Raw genomic sequence first — 27,311 nt, forward strand, 5'->3', positions numbered from 1 at the left:
GTAGTCTATTTAGTCGATGTTAAGAGAGATTTTTGTTAATTTTCAACGTTTATTTGCATAGTTTGTTACATAAAGGTTTTTTCAATTTATGTGAGTTTAAAGAGATCTCAGTGATGCTTAAAAAAGAATAAATTTAACATGAAGACTGAGTGATTTTAAGTCTGGTTAGTCTGACTCTGAGTCTGATTAGTTAGAGTGATTAAATTAGCTAGGTGTATACTGTAAAATATGTTGATTTTTGTCTAAATTTTGATTTGATTTCTGTAAGATTTTCTTATTTTTTATTAACCCTCAATACCAAAATAATCCCGGGATTGACTAAGTATAATCCCGAAATCCCGGGATTAGAAATAAGGACCGGGATCGAATTCCCTACATACAATCCATATTTTTCTAAAGAATGTACACTTTATATTCTTTTTCAACATTATATAAATGAATAGTTGCTGTTGTTTATACGTTTCTAAATTATAAGCAAAAAATCTTTATTCAATAACAAATAATAAAACATTTAGTATATTTGTATCATAGTAAAAATCTTTTATGAAAAATATTTCTCTGCATTTTTTTTTTTAATTTTAGTTCAAAATTGATATCTTTTTGCTTGCATCATCAAAATACTGATACAAATAAAAATAAGTGCAATATTGATTTAGAGGAAAAAACAAACTGATAAAACCAACTTCTATAAATATAGGAAATGTCTGCTATCCAATATGAACAAATAATGAAGCATGATTACTAATATATATTTTTTTAATATATATTATAAATTCTATCTTCTAAAATTTTAAGCTTATAATCGAAAATTTTGAAGAGAATTTGTTTTAAATATGAAAACACATTTTACTAACTTTTTCATTTAAAAGGAGGAAATTAATTTTTTCAACAAATCCTTAATTTGCTATAAAATAGCTAAATATTTATTTAATAAAAATTACCAGTCCTTTAGATGAAGTCTGAGTTGCAACAGATTCTTTCTTTACAACAGATTTACAACCATCATCATCTTGTACTTCTGTGTTTTGTTTAAGAGTCTGTAAATTAAAAAAACTTTCTATTAAAAAACATTCATATCAAAATTTAAGATTCATGTGATGAGATTTTCATTATCACCATTAATACATTTAATAATATATAAATAGAAAAAAGTTATAGTTTAATCAGATAATTAGTTTCATATAATTTAAATATTAAAATGAACATATTACAAGCGTTATAAATGTTTTAATTTTGCATTGATAATCTGTGGTGGCATATTACCTACACTGGTAAAAAAGTTACTAAAATGAAAATAACACATCCACTGACATGAGTTTTAAAACTGATCCCTCAAGCTTCTACTGTAAACAGAACCTTCTAAATAATCCAGAGAGAGACAGAGAGAATTATTATGTAGAGTGGTGAAATTATTGAAAACTTATTAACTTTTAAGATACTATTAGACATTTCTACTTAAAAATTTATCAATTAAAATGTGGACTGTTGTACGAGTACAATCTAAATTTGTACAGAAACTGATGTATGGAAAATAGGAGGACTCAATGTGAAGCATACCTATACATGTCTTTTGTGCTTTCATGAAAAAATCACAATGGCAAATGAATGTGTATGGTAAAGGATGTAAAGGATTTTTCATATTTTCTAAAAATGTTCCTAGTAACTTTAGAGAAAGAAAAACATGTATTATAAATTCATAAAGTCATGTTAAAAACAGCAGATAACCCACATCATTGCATAACTTGCACCACTATCAAAATTATTTTTAAACACAGATTAACCAGTATTAATAAATCATAAAAAAATATTCAGTAAATAAATATTAAAATAGATCATAAAATTTGCCTGTAAAATATCATTCATTTATTTAAAACAATATTTTAATTTGTAAATTTTATTTCATTACCTGAAGTTTAGCCAGTGGAATTATATCACAGTTCTGAGGCCTATGCCATACTGTCTTTTGACTAGTGGCATTGTAATAGTAAAATCTAGAAGTGTTTTGGTCAAATAGTTCCCACCATTGGTTGTCATCTGTTTTCTTTCTGCAATGAAAAATTGAAAAAAACAATTCAAAATAATTTGTCATGATTATATATTTAAAGAATTTTCTTAGCTGTTAATAATCAATACTAACAAAAATTACAATACACGATAATGAATTTTAATTCCGGAAATTTAGTTTTATAATTAGTATAAATTCATAGGTTAATCAATGATTATTTTGTATTACAATTAAAAAATAGTAGGCAAGAAGAAGAAATTCAATAAAATTCCATTAGCCTCGGTTTTGGTTAACCTACTACATAACTGTAAAAAAATTAACTTAATACAAAACTAAATTTTTATCATTAATTAACTGTGTGTTTAAAATATATCCTTATCCATATGACATGTTTAATTTAATACAAAAGGGAAAAAAAACATTATATGGAAAGGAAATTTAGTAAACAAGATTTTAACAGACGATAAAACCTTTTGATTTGTGTAATAAATATTTGAATTTTCAGAAAAATATTTTAAAATTCAGAGAAATACTTGCTTGATGAACTAGTAAAAAAGTTCACAATGCTTTTGAATTCAACATAGAACTTCCACAAAAATCTTTTTAAGACGATATGAAAATATTTTAATATTAACTCAAATGTTATCAAATTTTTTTTAAGCTCATTTTGTAGAAAAATATTAAATTTTTAAAATTTATTATTTAATTATCCATGAATTTTTCTGAGTGGATGAACAACTGCAAATGCAGATATAATTATGGCAAGGCAATAGCCAGTTTAATACATAAGTAACCCTTGATATATGCCATTTTAAATCAGTGCAGATTTTGGTTGCTGGAGGTCTGTTCTGAGGGAAATTTAACCTGTCATGGAACTTGGCCAGTTTCTTTTTTTTATTGTGTTTGTTTTTTGTTGTCATTTTTGTAAACCTGAATAGTGTATACTCCCACCTTTTCAGCACCTTTATATTGACTCATTCACCGACTTTTTGCACTATTTCTATAACTGCCATTTTTTTAGTTACTGAGTAAATGACACCTGGTGTTTTCAACTGTGTGCAACCTATTGCATATGCTTGTTTTATAGTAATCTTAACATTTTGTTATTGTATTATACTAGTACTATTTATATACACTTAGTTTTTAGTGATTGTCATCTTGAGCTAAATGGACAGAAAAGAAAAAGAAAGAATTTTGAGACTATTAGAAATTGTGGAAGAGAAGACGAGTAGAGAAGAAGAAAGACATCATCATCCAGGTGCAATTCAAAGGCATTTGTTTGTTGATAAACCTGCTATAGAGCACTTGAGTTATTTTCCTTGATGAGATAGAAGATAATGTGGATAAATATGCTTGGAGGTTATATTTTACAAATGAAATTTTGGATGACATTGTGAAGTATGCAAAAAATATGTTCAAACTATACATGGGAATGAGATGTATGTGATACATCAAGGAGTGAAATGGAGGCTTTTATTGGTCTTCTCTGTTATAGTGGGAATTTTTAGAGCTTCACACCTGAACTTGTATGATTTGTGGACATATGATGGAACTGGAGTGGAATTCTTTCGTAACTGTACAAATATATGAATGTTTAAGTTTCTGTTTAGATCTGTAAGATTCGATAATGCTGAAACAAGGCTATAGGGACAAAACTTTGACAAGCTTGCCCCAATATGTGATGTATAGTCTAATATTGTGGAAAAGTGTAAAACTAACTTTGTAGTAAATGAATTCTTCACAATTGACAAGATACTCTAAACATTCAGAGGTAATTTGCGACTTTAGGCAATACATAAAAAATAAACCAGCGTAGTATGGCCATGACTTGTGCAAAGACTTTTTATACCATGAACATGAAAATGTATTTGGGGCAGCAGCCAGAGGGCCCTTTTAAAGTAGGGAATTCAGGACTAACTATAGTATCAAGACTTGCTATACTATAGTGTTCAGCTGATAAGTGGTACTGGAAGGAATATGACCACTGATAATAGTGATATACTGTTAGCTGAATGTCTTCTGAAGGATCAGAAGTTGACATTAGTTAGAACCTTACAGAAAAATAAGAGAGATCCCTCTTGGCTTTACAAACACAAGACTTCCCTCAGTAAACTGAAGTATATTTGCTTTTAAGAGATAGAGTGACTTAGTAGCCTACAGGCCTCCAAAAAATAAAGCTGTTCCACTTCTCTCTACAATGGATGGCACTGATAAAATTGATCCAGAATCAGGAAATGCCAAAAAGCCATTCATTCTTACATTTTATAACTTTACAAAAGGGGGAGCTGATGTAGTTGATGAGTATATGGCAAGATACTCTGTAACAAGAACCAGTAACCACTGGCCACTTACATTGTTTTTTACCCTTTTAAATGTTACTGGGTTAAACAGATTTATTGTTTACAAACATTAAGAGTTCAACTTACTTCGGCAGAACTATCTCAAAGAACTCATAAAGAAACTATGCTGTAATTATTTGACAGAACGCAATCATCAGCCAGATCTTCCTTGATAATTAAAAAGGAACATTTGACAAATGTTGAGACTGGAAGAAGAGATGAGGCAGCCTCAAGTGGCTAGCGAAGGACCAAGACGATGTAGCTATTGTAATTGGAGACAAAACCAAAAATCGAAGACAAAGTATCACATCTGTTATCGCTTCATTTGAAAACAACATACCACTACAACTTGTGTCCAGTGTGCATCTGAAAGTGTTCCAGAGTCCAATAATGACTAAGTTTAATTATGAATATCTTATAATCACACAAGTGTTGTGAAATAGTATTTTATTACATTTCACACATTTTTAATTCATTAGAGTTCTTCCTGTGATATTTTCATAGAATACATTTTCAGTGACATTTTTTTGTACTTTTTAAACATTAAATTTTAAAAATTGTCAATATTTCTTACGTTATGTTAAATAAAATTTAATGTTGATGTTTAATTTGTTTTATTTGAAATAATTTTCATTATAAAACAAAATTTCAGATATTCTGCTTGTTATAAAAATATAAAATAATCATAAACAATGATTTTTATATTTTTTATGTCATTTTTAAAAGGCTTGTTGAAACGACCGCAGATGACCTACAAATTTTTTTTTTGCATGATACCTTGTGGGTTAATGTTACTGTTATCTGATTACAGAGCTCAGAGCTAGCAATGCTGAAACAATCCTTTCTCCCATTCCTATTCACCATTAATTAGTAGGAAAAGTAAACCATAGTTCTCATTTGTATAGTTTGATTTCTATTTTCGCATTTAGTATAATTTCTGCAAAACAATTATATTTTAATTCTTTTGCCTTTACAGAAAACTCTATGCAAAAATAAGGCAGCATTTAATTTTAAAAATTTTTAGTTTATGGTTTTCTTTTTTAGGGATACAAATGACAAACAATAAGTACTGGTTATAAATACAAATACTGCACTCAAAAACCAAATACAGTAGAGCGTCATTTATCCAAATCAATTGGGGACTGGGGTTGTTCGGTAAATCGATATTTCGGATAACCGATTGTGCACGGAAAAATATATTAACCTATCCCATGTTGAAATTTTTCTCTATTGCATGTCGCTTTGCGTTGTATTTTCGTCGATGTTAAGCCTAACAAAGACTATTGTATCATTAAAAATTATTTTTTTATTTTGTACAAACAAAATAAATATATTGAAAAATATAAAAACAATAAGAAATTATACTTCAGAAGTTAATTTAGTATCAAAAACGTAAAATATTTGATTTAGCCCAAGACATAGCCAAAGATTTGCAGCGCCACAGCACTGGCGAAAATTTAAATTTGCCAACTGGAATTCTTTCGGATAATTGACTTTTGGATAAACGACGCTCTACTGTACTTGCAAAATCCAGCAAACATTTTCTTCCATCTAAAGTGGGCATCCTCAAGCTATATTGTTCGATCTTGGAACCATATGAAATGGAACATGTACAATACATTCAAATATGTGGCCACTTGTTGATTAGCATGCTGGATTTTATGAGTTTTTTTTTGGGTCAGTGTAAACTCTATATAATCAATCTTTAATGTTACTTTCCATAATTTTGTATGCAACTATGCAATACTTTGTCTAAAATCTTTAATTAATAATTCTTTGATAAACTTTTTTAAAATTTGATTTCTTCACTTCCCATTTACTCTACTCAAACAAATAAAAATGTAAAAATTACAATTTCAGACGAATTCTCAATGACCTAATTCACAAATTATTTAGTACTTTATTTTTCATTGATTGTTAACTTCAATATGTGAGGTTTTGACATACGTGATATATTTACAGAAGGATTAACCCCATATATTAAGGGTTACTTGTAAAATGCTAGCAGTGTTTAAATTTATATTAAAATTTTCTGTTTTAAAAGTATTATTTTAAATTTTTATCTCAAAGTGAAGATGATAATTTTTTTGATATTTATCTATTATTCTAATTATTAATAATTTATCTAACTTAAATCTTAGAAATTCTTCGGTACTGAAGTATTAACAAATTTATCTAAAGTGTCTTTTTGATCATTCCTTAACTTATTTGATATATTGTGGAACTCTTAATAAACAACTCAACAGCTCTCTTCTATAAGTCACAACATTCTGAGTTCTGTAAGAGTGCTGCTGAGTTGTTTATTTAATAATTAACACGTTGATATAGGATTTTTTTTTTAAATAAACTGGAAATGATTTATTTCTGTACTATAACATTATTATAAATTAATTTAAATCCCAAACAAAAGTTTATTTTAGCTATTAACAGTTACTAAAATTTTACAGATTAAAGCATAGAATAAAAATTTTATTTGATATAATATATAAAAAAACAAACATTTTATATCAAATCTTTATTGGTAAGAATGCTGTGAAGATCTTATTAAAAATATAAATAAATTATTTACAACCATATATAATATGTAAAAGATGTTCCACACATTCGGTATTTGCCGATTACCAAATAATTGCTTATTTGTCTTCTTTGATTTTGGTATAATATAACAACAAGGAGTGGGAAATAGCAAATACTGAATATCAGTCACAAATAAATCATCCACATTACTTGGTATTGGCCGAATGTTTCCTCAGAGTTCGGCAAATAGCAAATGTGTGGAGGCACCTTTTAATATAGTCATATAAACATGTTATATTTACAGAAACTATAATTTCTACAGTTACTAATAAATAAAAATCTTTCAATATTAAAACATAAAGATTGTTATTGCTCTGAAACATATTATCAAATAAGTATTTGAAGATTACGTTATGCATTATCAGTTCACATATTTACATTGATGATGATTATACAAATAAACAAACTTAAATTACATCTGTTAGAAGGAAAATAAATGATATTTATAGACTTTGTACTTCTGAAATGTTGACAGACAGATTTGAGAAAGCCGAACAGAATAAATAAAGCTAATAATCAAAATATTCTATGACTGGTAATATGAAATTTTTAAAAATCGAAGATATCGATTTCAATTTATTTAATTATATATTTATTTAATGACAATTATTATAATAAACATAATGCAAATAATGCTGAACTGATAAATCATTATAATAATCATATTTTAATAAAGATAAATAAACAACAAGATCATATATTATAAATTTGAAGTTAAAAATTTTTCATAATTTGTATCAAGTAATTAACTAATGAAAGAAGTTATATTTAAATGAAATGTCTCATTTCAATAATACTTCTTTCATTGCATACCTTCCATAACAGACAGTTTATTACAGTATATCCTTATGATACAATACAATTGTTCTATTCAAAACATAAATTTCAAAACACTTATTAAATTAATTACAGTGTAATTGTATCATAAACCTTATAAATTTTAAAGTCCTAAAATAATATTTTAAAAATTTTGATATATTTTTATAAAATTTTTTTTCTTTCTTATTTTTAGTTCTAATTTTCATAATATAAGTCTAAACAAAGAAAGCTATTCTTTTGGATTTTGTATCTAAAAATCCATTTTTGTTTGAAATTTATATTTTTGATTTCAATTTTAGATTGTCTTTAAGAATAAAATTAAGTTAAGAAAAGATTACTAATGATAATCTCTCTAACAATGAATTTAATTTTTAAAATACAAGCATTGAAAAATTATATATATAAACATTGTTGATCTTTATCAACTGATACATGATAAAGTTTTCAATAAATCTTGCAGTACGTAAAACAATTGAAAGCTAGTTTCTCATATAATAAGGCTACTATTTAATAATTAAACAAGTAATTTTGCCTAGAGGTAGGCATTAGGCATCATCTCTTGATAAATTTAATAATTATAATTAAATTAATATTTGATAATTAATTTAGAGCAGGGGTCGCCAAAGGGTCGATGCAACATCATTGGGGGGGGGGTCGATGTGGCTAAGGGGTCACAACCTTTTTTTTATGCTTAGACAGAGACCACAACGTTTTTTTTTTTCGCTCAGACACATACACTTGTAATAAAACTTTATGGTGGGGGTCAATGTGAGGCTTTGGAAAGTGATTGGGGGTCGACAGTTAAAAAAGTTTGGCGACCCCTGATTTAGAGAGTTCTGGAAGAAGAGAATCAGCATGGAGCAGTACTTAAATCTGCAACTGTCATCCCACTAAACTGCAACTGTCCAGGCTCCTGAAATGGCACCTAATGCCTAACTCTAGGGAAAATTACTCGATACTTGATTATTAAATAGTAGCCTTATTATAGCCTGATGTAATCTAGCAATCATTTTGCATTAATCTAAAAATTGGGTTAATTGATGTTTATATTATATTTGTAATTACTATTTGCCATTAACCTTGTATTACTAGTAACTTTTTAACTGAGTCTGTAATCATAATTACTAAAGTATTTTTCAATGAAAAAGTTTAAAATGGTTCAAGAAAAGTTTAGTTAGTTACAAAATAATAATTAGTAGCAATGATTCCAAGCCTTTTAAATAATAATGGCATTAACTAGTTTTCAGTATTAAGTTAAAACCAGACAAAGAAATATAAAAATTGTGCATTCAACAAAAGAGCAGATGATTATATCGACATCTGCTTCTTTGCAGATGACTTTATTGACATCTGCTCTTCCATGACATCTCTCTTATATTTCAAAGAATAGTTTATAACTCTTACTAAAAATTATAAAATAAAATTAAAAAGGTTTTTCTACTAAACAATTAATTTAAAAATTCATTATTTAGTTTTATAAACTGCATTTATAATGAGAAAACTGAAAATGTATTACAAGATACATTATCTGTTTTTTTCTTTCGAAAAATTTTGAATCAATATTAATTTGTAAAATGAACAGATGTAATATAGTTGCAATGAAACAAAACAACTCATACTGAAGTGGTTGTTTTAAGTATTTCTTTAAGAACTTCCAACATAAACTAGAGTTTTCATTTTCGTTCTGATTTGCATATCATATTTCAATTGAAATTCTGATGAGAAAGCAGCACAAATAAATAAATACTTTAAAAATATATAAATACAATAATTTTAAATACTCTCTTGTCAAAATTTCTGTGTATATAATCTATTCTCTTTTCATGTAGTATTTAATGCAATAATATTCACATAAGCAACACCGCAATCCTATTTTTAATCAAAACCAGATGATCTGACAAATTATCGGGCTGTAATAAGGCTAAGTTAATAATTAGATACAGAATAATTTGTCTACAGTTAGGTGGTTAAATGGTTAAACCCTCATCTTGTGATAATTTTATTAATTATAATTTATATATAAAAAACACACATTTCATACGTTTCCAGCACTTCTTTATAGTTCTAATGAATATTTTCGGCTTGATTTACAGGCCTTCTTCAGGTTAGAATCTGCTCTAATTAGAACTTAAGAGTGATTTAATTAAAATATTACATTAGTAGTAGTGACTTGTATCCTAAATGAAAATTTAACAATACACTAGAAAAGAACTATATATTGTACTGAAGAAGTATGCTACATTCAATTTTGAAACACAGCATAACTCCTTCTAATTAGAACGGCTTCTAAGCTGAAGAAAGCCTGTAAAATCAAGCCGAAAACGTTTGTTAGAACTGTAAAGAAGTGCTGGAAACTTACGAAAAGGTGTGTTTTTTATATATCATTTATAAAAATTCCAGCTTATGGTAGAAGATTTAGTTTAAATAATTATAATAAATTAATTTTAATTTAGAATTTCTAGAAAAAATAATCGGTCCGGAGCAGGATTTGAACCTGCAACTTCTGCTTACCGCGCAGATGCATTGTCAGTTACGCTATCGGGACCTCTGTCTGATTTTTGCTTCCAGAACCATTTATTTAGAATAACTATTATCATGAGATAGCAGCTGAACCATCTACCTTGAGACAAATTACTTTATATCTAATTATTCTAATTATTAAATTTAGCCTTATTATAGCCTGATAATTCAAACAATCTGGATCATTATATAGAAATTTTTTCATGATTAATATTTTAATAAACATTCATTTGAAAAATTCATTAAATATAAAACCTATGTCTTTAAAAATAAAAAGAGAATTATTCAATGGAATTTTATATAATTAAATATAATAGTGAATAAACTGAATAATGATAGCCAACTGTTTATAAATCACTTCTACGTTTATATACGAAACTAAAGAACTATTCTCATATACTTCAAATTACACACTTCTAATTCATATCGAAATTTTTCTTTTAGTTAGAAGAGAAATAAATACATTAATGAAACATATTTATAAATTTATTATTTCTCTCTTCTGGTCATTATTTAATTAACTATACAATTTTCCTAAATTAAGATTTATTAATTAAATTAGCAACCCAAACATAATCCAATAAATCTGGCTATTATATTGTTTAATATTAATAAAATCAAGTTGGATGATTGCTCACATGTAAATCTTAATGATTTGTAAGAGTTACCTTCAGGAAAGAATCATTCATTAATAAATCAGAAAAAGCATTTCAATTGCATTATATGAACTAAATGATTTATTTATATAAAGAATGATGGAAAACATTCATAAACAAATATTTTATAAAGTCAAATTATAGATATGCTTATGTCATAAATAAATTTATAGTAAATAATTAAAATCTGTGTTACTGTATCTTCATAAGCTTGCTGGTTATTTTGAAATTAAAAATTTATTTAAAATATATATATTGTTCTATGTTTATGGAACCATAAAACAGTTATTAAGTTATTGTACATCAAATATTCAAATTGAATTTTATATGATTTCTGTTGATATAAAATATTTTGGAATGAAAGTTCAGTTTGCTTCTCATTCATAAACAATTTAATCATTAGATAACTGCTTATATGAATAATTTTACCAACTAAGGAATACTCAGAGGCATTATAGGATAATATCTTTAATATTTTAGTTAAAAACATGAAAACTGTGAAATAAATAAAATTTAAAAGAAAAAAAAAATAATAAAAATATGGTAATTATGTTCAATAAGAAATTATACAATGGTTATTAATTTTATAAATAAATATCGATTCTCACTTCTAACTTCAGATTATTATTATTATTCTATATTTTAAAATAATAATTTTAATATATTTTTAAAAAATTTTAAAAAGATGCTTTTATTAGTCATGTTTTTTGAGCTTGATGATGAATGCACACATCATGATAAAATTCTACTTTTGGTTATGTTTATCAAGTTTTTGGGTAAGGTAAATGGTGGTGGCCCACCCCCATCATTTATCATACCCGTATGGCAAATTAATCATTAAAATGCATTGTTATTGGACTTAGATATGTCCTCTTTGTTTCAGTCTTCTATCTTAATTAGAAGCGAGTGAAATTCAAGTTGCAAGATTTGAGGATATGATAGAAAATTAAATAAAAGCATTTAAAAAATGTTTATAAAACTGTATTTATAAAGTAAATGTTTTTTTTTTAAATTGTAGTAACAAAAGATTAATATATAAGCCTAATATAATATAAAAACAATAGCTCTTTGAAAAAGACAAAATATAGTTATAAAATAAATAGTTTTGAATACTAAATACTTGATAAGCACCAAAACCAAATTTTAGGCATTTTATTTTAAAAACTTTACTTAAGCTCTTAGATATAAATTTAAATGAATGATTTATTTTATATTGTTTAATTCTATTGAATAACTTAAGGTAGATATTTATAGAATTTTTAAACTTTCGATAAATTTATGATGATAATATACCTTTAGCATAGGTGAAAGAATAAAATCCAAAGAAGTAAATTTCATTTCTATCAGAAGTTCTTTATCATCATTAAAGTTACAAAAATTTAATGAAAGTATTCAATGTTTAAATATACAGTCATACCCCGGACTTACGCGACAGGTGGGACCGAGCGATAACCGCGTAAGTCGAATTCGCATAAGTCGGGGTATNCGATTCCGCACGACACGTCCGAACATTAAGCTGAACAATAGTGTGGGGGGAGTGAATAATCAAGAGTTGTGTGGCGCTGAAACAAAAGACGAATCGACGAGATTTGAAAATCGCATAACTCCGGGTTCGCATAAGTCGGGGTATGACTGTATTTCAAAATTTCTTACAACCACTTATTATTTTACTAATTCCTGATAATATACAGTTGTCCCTCATTATATCATGCTTTTTCGGTACTCCAAATATAAAGGCACTTTTAGCCACTTAATTTTTAAAAAATCAGTTGCCATTGAATTTCTACTGGCAAAGAAGTATTATCTTATTCCAATCCACAACTTGAAAGCACCATAGTTATGAAATACAATCCACAAAAAAGCAAGTCGACATGGAGATTGAAAATAGACAAAACGGATGGATAGCTACATGTTATATTACTCGTTTAGTTTGTTTCCCAACATGCATAATGTAATGAGGGTCTACTGTATTTAGCACATAAATAATACATTTTGTATACCTAAATGAAATAAGTGTAAGTATAAAAGGAATTAGTTTAATAATCCGAATAGTTTAAATTTAACAAAACTCTTTTGCAGTAAAACATTTTTTTAATAAAAATAAAGAGACTATGATAAATAGAAAATTAAAATGTTGTCTTATTTCAATCTTTTTTTTTTTTCATTTCATTTCATTAAAACTTTTATATATATTTTTTAATCTATCGTATTATATTCAAGCAGATCCATAGCTATGAGGTGGCTAAGTAGTGCCCATATATTATATACGGACACTATTGACTAAAATAAACTGCAGTATATATAATGCAAGCTTCCACTACTGTTACTTATTTTTGCACTTAAACTATGGCCTAGTGCTATCTGGAAAAAAATGCATCATAATTTTTTCAGTATGCTCCTCTAGTCCCCCAATTATTTATTCCTGGAAGTGTACTTAAATAGTTAAAATTCATTTAAATAAATTCAATTCATTATGATTAATATAAAATTGTTAAGAATAATTTTTGAAATAAATATGTTAAGCAATCCAAATAATCATTTTACAGTGTAAATTAAATAAAGAATAAATTTTAAATAAAATAAGATACAGAAGTTTTGTACTAATATGGCGATGTCCTTGATAATTACGTTATCATACTTGATAATTTCCCAAAAATAGTATGAATACTACTAAATAAGTAATAGCTTATATCATCATTGTGAAAAGTATTTTCTTAATAATTAAACAGCATTTATTTAACAATATCATATTTTTTATTTAATTTAACAAGCTTACAAAACAAACTACCAATATTAATAGATCTAGAATCTTTTGGTTAGTATATTAGTTGGCCTAAGGAGAGAAAACTCTGCAAGACCATAATGGGTCTTCACCCCAAATACTTAAAAGCATTATGATAACAATACTATAAAATAAATCCTTACATTTATTATAAATTTATACTTAAAGTCATTGTTTTTTAATTCATATAAATATAGCTATTCTATAATTCATATATATACATATATATAGCTAAACTTATATTTTACAGTAAACCAAAATAGTAATGAAATAGTGAAAAAAAATATTGAAAGACAGACTAAAACTACAATTTCATCATCAGCAGCATATTTTGCTAATAGTTTTAAACAAATTTTGCACAAAATAACATTTTTTTTAGATATTAGTTCACGTCATTTATTTCTTTTACTTCTTTTCCAGTAATTTATAAAGAAATAAAATAAATAAATAAAGCAATTTTAAACATTTTCCATGTTTATTTTCCCAAAAGACACAATCAATACAATCAGTACTATAAATAGAAGAAACTAACGACTTATAATCCAAACGATAAAGCAAAACTGATTTCATTTCTAACTAATCAAATAATTTATTTTATATGTTTTCTAATGAAATGCATTAACATATTTTACTAATTCCGGCACTTAACTAAACAAATTTATTTAAAAATAATTTCATAATATGAATTTATACAACAAAAACACAAATTAGTTTTTATAAATAAAGCGAAAAATTCAATTTAGTTTCCTTTAATGTTAATGTGAGTTAAGGATTTCGAAATGATATATAACTAAATTATATGTTAATTAAAGCAAGTCACTGCTTCATTGAAAGCGTATGCATAAATATATTAAATTATCTTGACTATTTGTAAATAATTGAAAAACACTGAATGTCAGAATATTTCTAGAAATAAATATAGAAATATCTGAAAAACGTGCAATATTCTATCTTTGTTTCTTGAATTATAATTCCAAAATATAACAAAATTTCAAAGAAACTTTCTTTAAACTTAAGATACATTTTATTCAATTACATTAATTAAAAATTTTCTAAACTTTTTTAATTTTATGAATAAAACTAAAAAGAGATTTCTCAAATAATAAAATTTGTTTTGATGAAACACGAGAGCACGAGTAGCGCACAAAATATTTAGTAAAATTACGTGCGATAATTAGGAAATTTTATGCTTAAAAATAAAGATAAGATGTTTGCAAGTACAGTACTCAAATAAAATATTTACTAGAACTGAAAGTATATATAAAATGAATTTTTAAAAATTTAATTCTTAAAAAACTGCTTATTCTACAGTCAAAATAACTGTGCTGCTTAAGGAATATTGGCAATAACTAATTCTGAATTATTTGTACTTGATTGCCTCTTATTCTCATTTTAATTTATAGGAGTGAGCGTAAGGTTGCTTGAGAGAATGTATCATACAGCAACAAAGGACGACGAAGATAGATATATAATAGGAGAGATTACTCTCTCTCTTTTATAATTTACAGAATATACAGGTTCCCTACATAAACTTTTAATTATTATTATTTTAATAGAATTTTACCATACTTCCTCTTTTATAATGAACAACTGCTACTTTTAAAACCGCACATAACTTCTGCCACACAGATTAATGTAAAGTAGGAACAGAGGAGGGACATATTGTCTGAAATGCATATTCTCTAAAGGTAATAAAAGCATGTTTATCTATCTTCGTCATCACATGTTACTGTATAATACACTCCTTATGCTAATTCTGAACTATTACATTTTCGAAGTACAATCTGAAGTTATTTACTGTGAGTGGAATCTTTATTCATTACCAACAAAAATACAATCTAATAGAAACTATTCTGTAGGATGTACAGTACATTAATAAGTAAACAGTTTTTTTTTTTATGATGATATTGAAATTATATTTTATATAAATTTGTCTTACTTTAAATATGCACAATATATATATATTCAAGAATACCTCAACCTTTTATCAATCCCCCTCTTCTTTGTTAATACAGTTTATGATAATAAATAAATAAATCTGGCCAGTATTATTCCAAATACTGTTTTCATAAAAAATATTTACTTATAGTGAGAAAATTAACAACATCCTAAACTGTCATATATTAATTAATAATTTTTCATTAACTGTTTTCACCCAATTGACCCCCAACTAATTTTCTACTCCCAAAAATGCCTTATTGACCCTGGAGGTCGATATTGACTGGTTCGGAAATCCCTGGACAAGATAGTATAATTACTTATAATCATTGTTTCTGTAATTTAGCAAACAAGTTATTTCCTAATCTAATGTGAAAACTATAAATATAATAATCTTTTATTCAATTCTAATTGATAACACTAATCTAATAATTGCTTTACGATAAATAAGATTAAGAATTGTTTTTAATGTAGAATTTTCCTAACATTATGTCATTTGAACTTTTCTATGAATAAAACTCTTATGTAATGATGATTACCAGTGAAAGCATTTTAAATATTATAATTTCAAGTACTGGTTTAAAGGATTACAAATATTGCATTATTGTCATCACTGAAACTATTTTAAATATTTATATATTAACTCATTCCAAATTATTATAACATCTCCAAGATTTAATTTGAATTATGTATATATTGCATTTAATGTTTTTCTATTAAAAAATTAATTACTATAATTAAAATAATATAACAAAATAACCTCTTTTTTGTAAAAAGTTCAAATATGGATCATTTTAGTTTTTAAAAGAAAATATAATTTTTATAGTCAGTCATTGAAGCTATTTGGATTGTATAAAGTAAATTGATAGTCATTAAAATTATAAATTATACAGTAAATTAATTTAAAAATACTTCATTGATTACTCTACTTAAATCTACAGACTGTTATTTAATAAATGAGTAGTAACAATAACAGCATTTAATCAGCAAGACATTCAAAATACCATAATTAAATTTTAATATTAAAAATTTTCCTTATAAATTAAAAGAAAAATTGATGAATTAAAATTTGCTAGAACTGGTTTAATTTAATCTGTAATTAGGTAATCATAACAGTATAACATTGATATATAATGTCAGGTATATCATATCAATACATTCAATTTTAAATTTAGAATTTTTGTGGGCATGTTTAAGCTTTTTGATCAATTTAATAACTTACAAAAATATATTGTATATCAAATCAAGTTATTTATCTATAATCATTTAGATTAATGGGGTAATGAAATTGTTTGCTAAGACACATCTAAGAAATATACAAACACAGTTTAACCTATTCAATTCAATTGTATATAATTCAGTGAGCTACGCATCACCATTTTGGTGTATGGCCAACTATCAGAAACTGGAGATTATCCAGAACAAATTTATTCGAAGATTGTTTTGCTTGGAATATAAAATTCCGGGGAGTGCTTTAAGGTTAGAAGTAAGCAGATACAGTCCCACTGCATTATTTATCAAGAGAACTATGATGCTGTTAATGAAGATAAGAGATAGTGGAGATATTTCATTCAATCTGCTACAACAGTTATATAAGTATTCTGTACAGAAGAATTCTAAAAGGAATTGGATAGCTCAAATTTCAAGAGTGATCAATAGTTATGGTTTCTCAATTGCTCCGTTTATCTTTTCGCCGAATCTAAGTGAAGATTTGTGTAGTCAGCTAACGCATAGCATTTTAGATATTCTATTATCACATGACATAGAAGACAACCGTTCACGTTTAAAACCAAACTGGTATGGTTCACTATTGAACTATCCAAATATTAATAATTATATTCTATCGAATCTACCTTTTGTTATAAAACGGTTTTTTATTCAAATACGTCTAAATTCAGAAATATTAATGTTAAATAATAAATTCTACTCGTATGCTGATAATTTATGTCCTAGATGTAATATGGAATTTTCAAAGTATCACTTGTTTTGCCAATGTGAAAAGAGCTATGAGTTAAAAAGGAAATTTGATTTGTTAAGTTTAAGTGAGTGCAGATCGGTGGAAGAAATGTACTATATTTTCCATAGAGCAACAACTCGATTAATAGTTAATTTATACAACTATGTTAAAACTTTTGTAAATAATTAGAAGGAAAATATTATTGTAATAATACTATGTAATATGTTATATTATTTAAGTTTATGGTTCTCCCATTGTAACAGGCAATTGCCATATTACAAATAAAGCGTAATTTGGATTGGATTGGATCTATAATCATTTAATATTTCTAATGATTCTGTGGCAATATAATATATTACTACAAAATTATTAATTTGGTCGGAATATTTATCAGAAAAAATTAACAAAATTTGTTTAGATTAGCAAGAGTGCACTGTTTTTACTTTGCTGGACTAGATATAAGGTTATTAATCGGGCATGATTATTCTGTTTAATATTATATTAACCACTTAGTAGTGAGGGACGTATATATATACACATCCAGGGTGATCGTGTGGCAGTGGTGAGGGACGTATATATATGTCAAAATTTTTTGGGGGGTATCGCCAAAAACTAGCCAAAATATACTGCGGAAAAAAATTCACACAAAAAATTAATTTTGTAACAATAAAAAAAGACTTTTCTTTACTAGACATAACTGTTTACAAAATCTTTTTCTGAAATGGTAATGAGAAAAAAACGTGTAAAAAAATACTTTAAAAATTTCCCAGGTATATTCTCCACTACTTTGGGATAGCATCATACCTGACTATCCCACTGCTGAAAGGTTAATGGGTGCATAGTTATTGATGTGACATACAATATAGTCCTATATAAGTTATATTTTAAAGAATTTTGAATACATCATTTTATTTTATTCATAGAAATTTAAAATATTCAATAAATACTTAAATTTTCACAAATGAAATGTAATACTGAAAAATCCAATCAAGTTTTCCTGTATCTTCTTTTTTATTACAAGTTAATACTGTTCTTAATACAGTATGAGTTTCCATTTTTGCTAACTAATCTTATATGTATTTTTATAAGAATATGCAATGTTCTCACAATTATAAAATTTATAAAAATGGAAATCAATATTAAATAAAAATGAAATCATACTGTATATCTTCTATGTTAGATTTTGACTGCAACTTATGTATACTAGGATCAAGGAACGGTTGTCACGCATGACTACGAGAAGTTGAATTTTATTTTTTCTACCGGCAAGATATTTTTTTAACAATGAATTCCTACGTATTTAAATTTATGTTGTTATTATTATATGCAAGTTATTTACATCAGGTTTTGGATAATAATAAAAATTCATACTATTCATACTCATAATTTCATGCCGATTTACTATTTTTTTACACGGATAAGTCATCCCACAAATTACATTAAGAATTGAACAAAGTACAAACGGAGCAAAATTTATTTTTAAGTCGCATTTTAGATATCATTTTTCAAGAATATAAACACTATCTTAAAATAACAAAATTTTAGAATAACTTTCTGATGCTAAATACATAACCAGTTTTCTGCTTTTCTGTTTAAAAGAATGAAAGTTAAAAAAATTTATAAAAATGGAATAATTTGCTAAATTGATAGAAACAGTAATGTAATAACAGTTAATGAGATTTTTCAAAGATAAGAAATTGTATTTAATTTGTTAATAACAACATTAAAGTATATTTTCTAAATTAAATGTATTTAATTATATTATTTTACATTATTTTTAATAAAAAAAAATAACTAAAATCATAATGAGAAACTCATTTTTTTCCTTATTTATTAGAGATAATATTGAAATTATAATTGAAGAGTTATAAATTATATATATTTATAAAAGTAAATTTTAATTAATATGCAAATAATGATACATTGTAACTTAATGGCAAATTATATACATCTCTCTCAACAAATACTAAAAAAATTTAAGAAGAAAAATAGCCGATAAATTAAGAAATTTTAAGTATCATACTTCATTTATTACTGTATAAGCTATAAAATTTTTAGACAGTTATTGCTAAGACAACGAATTAATTACAATTAAATAATTAATTTTTTATTTTTTTCAACAATTACAACACAATTTATTTTAACAACTATTTGGTTCAATGTTGGCTGGCTATGGTATGTCTTGCATTTTATTTAATCTGACTGACGAGGACTGGAAATAAAATGCCTATAAAACTTGAAATTTTATAGTTGGTATCTAAATAATCTGCATTTCCAGTCTTCTAATAGTTACATTTTTTTAATCAAATCCCATCTAAAAGGAAAAAATTCTGTATGCAGTTAAGATTGAATAATTTTTATGCCATGATAGACTCAAATTTGTTAATTAAGATAAAAAATTGCACATGTAATAAACATCAAGGTCAACTTTCTATTTCTCATTTATATTGCAAATGTAAGAAGTTAAAAAATCTCAAAAGCATGACATTACATTTTTGAGTAATTATAATTTGATTGAAGTTTTATATTCTAAGTTATTTCAAGGAAGTCCAACTCAGATTTTTATACTGCATAATTTAGCATAACCAGAAAAGAATTTAATGTAATTAATGGTTAAAAAAAATAAACATTTTCAATTTGTATTATCCTTACATCTAGAAAATTAAAAATGTATTCCTTTTGTAAGGCTAAGTCTCCATTTGCGCTTTCTAGTCGTGGCAACCAATAAATAGTTGCTGCAGAAAATCTACAAGGTGCACACATCGTGACAGATAAATCATTAAATTAGAACAGTTTTCCTATGGATATCATTAAAACTACTTGTGTGATTGCTTTTTTGCTTTGGGCGAGAAGTAAACAGCGGAAGCATCGTTATTGGGTACATCCAATAACAAGTCAAAAATTATTGAAAGGGCAGTTTTACAAGTTATTTGAAGATATATGTAAGCACCCTGCAAAGTTTTTTCAGTATTACCGAATGACAAAAGTAGTTTTGATGAATTGTTGGGAATAATTGGTCCATCATGGATTTGTTGTCAGACATTTTAAGCAAGTATTAGCAGTATTTTAAACAGAGACCTGAACAAGACTGTAGACTGCAACTAGACTATCACAAGTGGGTGTATGTCCATGCCTGTCTGTGTGATTCATTGAGTAGAGTGACAGTTGTGTTGCAGCGAAAAAGGACTGATTGCAATTTTTTAGTCGCAAGTGTATGCACTTGTATTGGAAAACAATGAATTTTATTTTTGTGACTGAAAAATCGCAAGTGGAGGCCTAGCCTAATGGGAGTTTAATCTCTATTATAACACAGAAACATTTGATTTGAACTGATTATCATCAAACTTTGTTCTTATTAAATATAATATATAAAGTAAATAAATTTGTTGAATTCAATATATTTAATTATTTATATAAATATAAAAATGTTTATTCTTTACTCATAGATTAGTAATACATGTAAATATATTATTTTTATCAAGTGAAGTTGTAATGCTTAATATGACTAATATTATCATTACATTCTGCCACTTTCTGAGACTATTAAAACAATGAACAAGAGGCACCTTTATCAAAGAACCATATTTATTTTTTTTTTTTATTTCATATTTAACATTGTTTACAATATACATTTTGGCTGGATACTAAGTTGACACTAAATTATGAACAAACGTTTTTTAACAATACAATAAAAATTATTATGCCAATAAAAAAGTATCATTATACTCACATTAGGTATATACATGTACAAATTGAAGTATTCACACATTTTATAAGAATTGTCATTACAACTTCACTTGATAAAAAGCTTTTATAAGCACCCCGAATATAAAATAATTTTTATTTTTCATTGTTTCATGAATTTTTATAGAAATATTAATTCCTGCTAATTACAAATATGTACAGAAGCTATATATATATATATATACACAATCAATAGTAATTTGAAATTTTTAATTAAAAATTCCTTTAAAATTAAAATATAATTAAATTTAAAACTGACTTGTTTGGAAAATTTGGAATGTATCATCATTTTTNTGTAAATCAAGGGATGGGTATACTACAATTTAAAAGTTTGAAAGTGCTTGTTGGTCTAGTGACATTTATTTGTAATTTAACGCCTGTATAATAAAAACTTTCTCCTATTAAATGGTCAGTGTGCTGTCCACTTCTGTTTTATAAATATTGTTTTTGACAGTACTGACCAAATACTTCATTCTCAATTACAATGTAAGCAATCTTTATACTATATACTAAACAAGAAGTTATCTTAGAAAGTTTAATTAAGGTAGGTTCTTAAGTAAATATATTATTTTTATCAAGTGAAGTTGTAATGCTTAATATGACTAATATTATCATTACATTCTGCCACTTTCTGAGACTATTAAAACAATGAACAAGAGGCACCTTTATCAAAGAACCATATTTATTTTTTTTTTTTATTTCATATTTAACATTGTTTACAATATACATTTTGGCTGGATACTAAGTTGACACTAAATTATGAACAAACGTTTTTTAACAATACAATAAAAATTATTATGCCAATAAAAAAGTATCATTATACTCACATTAGGTATATACATGTACAAATTGAAGTATTCACACATTTTATAAGAATTGTCATTACAACTTCACTTGATAAAAAGCTTTTATAAGCACCCCGAATATAAAATAATTTTTATTTTTCATTGTTTCATGAATTTTTATAGAAATATTAATTCCTGCTAATTACAAATATGTACAGAAGCTATATATATATATATATACACAATCAATAGTAATTTGAAATTTTTAATTAAAAATTCCTTTAAAATTAAAATATAATTAAATTTAAAACTGACTTGTTTGGAAAATTTGGAATGTATCATCATTTTTATTTTTTATCACCGCATTTGGCATCTATTCACTTATACCACTCTCTTATTTAAATTGTTATTTTACTTATTTATGATAGTTACTTTAAATAATGAGTAAAAACAGCTTTATAAAGATTTCAAATACTAAATTTTTAAGTCTATTCTTGTTTATTTCTTGAATTATTACATAGTCACGTTAAAAAGAGAAATAATCTTACAAGCTAGTATCTATACAAACATAGTATCAAAAAGAATTTCGTATTATATTATGAAGGACGATAAAAACTTCTTTTCATAATATATATTCTTTCATATATAAGAGGAACTGTTTTCATTTTTATTATAAATTAAACATGAAAATACATATATTCTTATGTATTTTGTTTTTAATTTGTATTTATTAACCTTATATAAGACAGATTATATGAAAAACTATTTGGCTATTATTTTATATTAAATAATAAAGAAAATATAAAATGAAATGTCAAAGATTAATTCAATCAATCTGAGATTAAATCATTGAAAAATATTTATTGAAATGTTTCAATCTTCAACCATCTGTAACTTTTCAATCAAGAAATACAATGCAGTATAATGCTTGAATTTGATTAATTGAGAGGAATATTAATCTTTAAACTAATTATGTTACATTAATGAACAGGAAAAAAGATTTTTAAATATTTTATTTATATCTATAATGATTTTTATATTAAATCATTACAAAACATTAATTAAAGCTAAATCATATTCACGTTATTACAACTCTTAATTATCAAGTTTATTTAACTTTAAATAAAGTAAAATATTTACTATAAATAACAGCAACCTCATCAAAATACATTCTCATATTTCAGGAAACTTTCCATTATTAAAACTGAAATATATTATTATTACTTTCCTTATTAAATTTTTATTAATATATAATATATTAACATAATGAGAAGCTTATTGTATTCATTATGTTATCACTATAATTTCATACGTTATAAATTTCAAAAAGGAATTGGTTTTAATTGTATATAATATTAAATAATTTAGTTACAAGCTAATATGAAAATTTTATTAAATTCGCTAAAGCACATTTAAATAATTTAAAAATAATTTCTGTTATTAAATTATAAATAAAACTATTTTAAGAATATAATCTCGTATTTTACACATTACTATTTCTATAAATTGAAATAACTAATACTTAATACTATTTTTACATTTTAAACTACAAATAAAATTATTTCTGTACTTACAGTAATCCTATTTCCATGATTATTGACCAATTTATTATATAAAAATTATCTTAAACACGTTGCCTTTTAGTTCAGTATCGGCAACATTTACATAGTATTATTTTTTATAATTTTGTGTAACATATAAGCGATTTAAATTGCAATTGATTTCATATACTGAATAATCAATATTCCAGTTAAAAATCTTAGAAATAAATCTTGATTATTTCTTAAGTACTTGTAATAGTGAAATTGTTTACGTTAATGTTAATTTATGAAATATCTTATTAATGTAAGTTAATTTTACTTTAGTTAAATTTAAAAAAAAAATCCATCTAATGAAATATAATGTATTAAATTCATTATATTTTACTGATTTATAGCATTTCTTTTAATTTCTGAAGATTGACTATTCTAATTTAGGGAAGAGGATTATTAAAAGTTACTCGAAAGCGTTAAAAACCAATTTAATTAATAAAATGATTATAAAATCAATGGACTACTTCACATTACAGATTCAGTATTTTGAGTTATTCAATGCTAATAAATCTGAAGAATATACAAATTCTAGACAAAAATATTTTTAATGTTGTAGAATATATAATGTTAAAAAAAAAAAATTACATACACTTTTACACCAGGTGGTACATCCCAGACACATTCTCCTGTTGTCAAATTTGCATATATATGTTCATTGGTCCTTGGTTCAATAATCTCCACCCATTCCACCCTAATAAAAATAAATTCAAACATGCTACAACTCAATAAAAATAAATTGTTATTCAGCTCTAAAGAAAAAAAATTTTTTTTCTTAAATATAATCAAAAATTTCCTAAAATTTTAGCAACAAACTCTACACTTTTTATAACTAACATAAGATATGAATTACTAATCTGATTCATAAAATTGTGAATAAAATAAACTATGCCTTACATTTTTCTATATATTTTATTTACATATCCATATAAAGAAAAATTTTCCATTTATGTTATTTTAATAATTAGTCACAGTATAAGATTACAACAGTCCAACGCAAATAACGTATAGGATATTGTAAACAGCTTGAAAGGAAACTTAAATCGAAATTCTTATAATTAACACAAACATGTGATGAGAATAATTTTGACAGTAAGGATAATTACAGATAGGAAACAAAGGCAGTTCAGTAAAGTGAAACTTTAAATTTTTAATAAAAATCCTTAATCATAATTAAGTCGGTAAAATTATTAATAAACTCTTCACTTAAAACACTGTAATAAATTGCCTTTTAAAGTAATGTAAAATCGTTACAATACTTTGAAAATTTATTCGTTAAAAATTCTTTTAATTACGAGGAGTTTTTTTTTTATTGAAAAAGATATTAATATTTTCATTGGGTAATTTTTATTTTTTGAAACGGATTCCATTAATATAGTAACACATTTAAAATTAGAAGCCAACCGTCAAATCTAACGCTCATAAAGACAAAACTAGAAAAAATAAACATCGTTAACCATGTGGGTGTAGTAGGCACATTAAGTAAACTATCCGTGTCTGTAATTACTATGCAAGCTGAATAGTTAAGAAACTATAAGAAACAGATTAAAGAATTATTTTGTATAATTAGCAAATTTAATCAGTAGCTATGACCCCGATGCAACTGAGCCAGACGTCAAACAAGACACGTGAGTTTAACAGCACCAACTAAAAATACCATTCAATTTAGCACGAATTTCACTTACTGAATATTTACAAAAATATAAATAAATTACACCGTCTTCGAGATTACTTTCTTATTGACATGATAAATGGATATTTTACGTTAATTTTATCGAGTAAAATTATATAATATCTTGTAGACGAGTGTGTACATTTTAAAGCCTAAATGAATGGATAAAATCATGTTGTTAACCCATTTCAACAAGGTATATTTCGTAACACGCGATTAACTTCAAGGTTAAAGAAGAAGAAAGAAAGAAAGAAAGAAGAAGAAGAAAAAAAAAAACAACTTCCGCAATTTTTATAGGAGCTACATATATTACAAATTCGAATATAAAAAAGTATATACAGAAAGGAGATAACGAAAACTTAGTAACTCCCATCCTAGTGACGTCAATTTCTTTTATATTTAGGAACGAAAACGATAACAAGCTTGAAGTCAATTGAGGAGGATAACCGAAACGTCAATAAGGTGATGATAAATTCTATTTTAAAACCAGTCTGATACATGTTAAATTGGTTTAAGCGTAGTTGTATTCTTAACTACGTTTGATTGATACCAATTTGAGAAGAAACATTTGCGTGTATAAACCGATAAGTGACACTTAACAGAAAGTACTATTATTTTGCAGTTTTCTTTCGACACCCCCCAGTACATTCAATACGTAGTAGTAGAAGATTGTTTGATTTTTCCAATACATACATACATACTACTTCTACTACTACACCGTTTATGGTCGGAAAAACTCATTTATGAAACTAAAAATAAAATTCCCATTTGGTAAAAGGCGTTTTCGATTGGTAAAAATGTTATTTAAGTAGACTATATACAATACGGAACAGGGCAACTATCGGCGGAATATTAGAGTGGTTTAAAATTACATATATTTAAAGTATTTAACCTGGTTGGAGAAACTACTAGTTAGCGTATGAACAATCCAAATTAATGTACAATCGATACAACGTGACAATTATTCATTTGTGAATGACGATAACGTGACGGGCTGTGACTAAAATGTAGAAAGTATTCAAATTTACGTCCATTAGATTTATGTCGATGTCTTGTTTCCGCATATAAATTTAATCTACTACATCTTTGAACAACTTCTTATATTTAAAATATTTTAAATGAATTAAAAACACCAGTGCAATTTCTGAATTTAATTCGTAAACTATTCGGGCTAAATTTAACTTTAAATAACTTCAAAATATACGAATTTTATTGTAGAATTTAAGAGTATCAAATGGAATTTTGCCATCTGGTTATTCAGTTTAAAAAAATAAAAAAAAGAATACATTGTTTCTTCATATCAAAATTAATTTTTTACATAAATTAAAGCAAAAGTTTCTTCGTATACCGGCTTTAATACCCGCATAATTAGTTTAAAAAGTCAGAAATAAAACTAAAATTCAGTCATTAAACTTTATACGTCAGTTTTTACACGGCTTCCATTTATAATAAAAAGTGAATGAGTTTATTAATTTGTGCACGATAACGTTTTGATGTCAAGAAACTTATTAAAAATCATAAATTATGTAGCAGATAACTGTTGTTATTAAAAATGAGTTTAAAAACTACTAATAAAGTATTTATACGTAGTACGATCCAAAAGTTCGGGGACTTGGCTTAAAATTCCTTACCTTAAAAAGTTTATATTGCCGATGCACAACCACCTTCAAAGTAATCACCTTGGGCAACGATACAGTTTTGCCAGCACTCGTATAATTTCTGGAAGCACTGCTGGAAGCCATTTTTTGAAACCTCCCGTAAGGCCTCCTGCGATGCTGCTCTCACTTCATCTGATGACACAAAAGGGCGTCCCTGCAAATGCTTTTTCATTGATGGAAACAAATAAAAATCACACGGAGCTAAGACCGGTGAACAGGCGGGGTGTGAAAGCACATTAATTTGAGATTTGGCAAGAAACTGTGTGACCA

General features: G+C 25.8%; 1 protein-coding gene across 1 annotated transcript in view; it reads right to left on the reverse strand.

Moving 5' to 3' along the window:
• LOC111631763 (rho GTPase-activating protein 39-like) overlaps positions 1 to 27,311 on the reverse strand; it is a 56,231-nt gene that overhangs the window by 24,281 nt on the left and 4,639 nt on the right. Inside the window, exons 2-4 of the mRNA XM_023376069.1 lie at positions 24,304 to 24,405; positions 1,907 to 2,045; positions 942 to 1,037 (exon numbers count right to left, since the gene is read on the reverse strand). Of these exons, the coding sequence (XP_023231837.1) occupies positions 942 to 1,037; positions 1,907 to 2,045; positions 24,304 to 24,405 (337 nt within the window). The remainder of the gene's footprint in view (positions 1 to 941; positions 1,038 to 1,906; positions 2,046 to 24,303; positions 24,406 to 27,311) is intronic.

This window comes from Centruroides sculpturatus, unplaced genomic scaffold, assembly GCF_000671375.1.
Source record: "Centruroides sculpturatus isolate CEXI.00-Female unplaced genomic scaffold, Cexi_2.0 scaffold758, whole genome shotgun sequence".
Lineage (NCBI taxonomy): Eukaryota > Metazoa > Arthropoda > Arachnida > Scorpiones > Buthidae > Centruroides > Centruroides sculpturatus.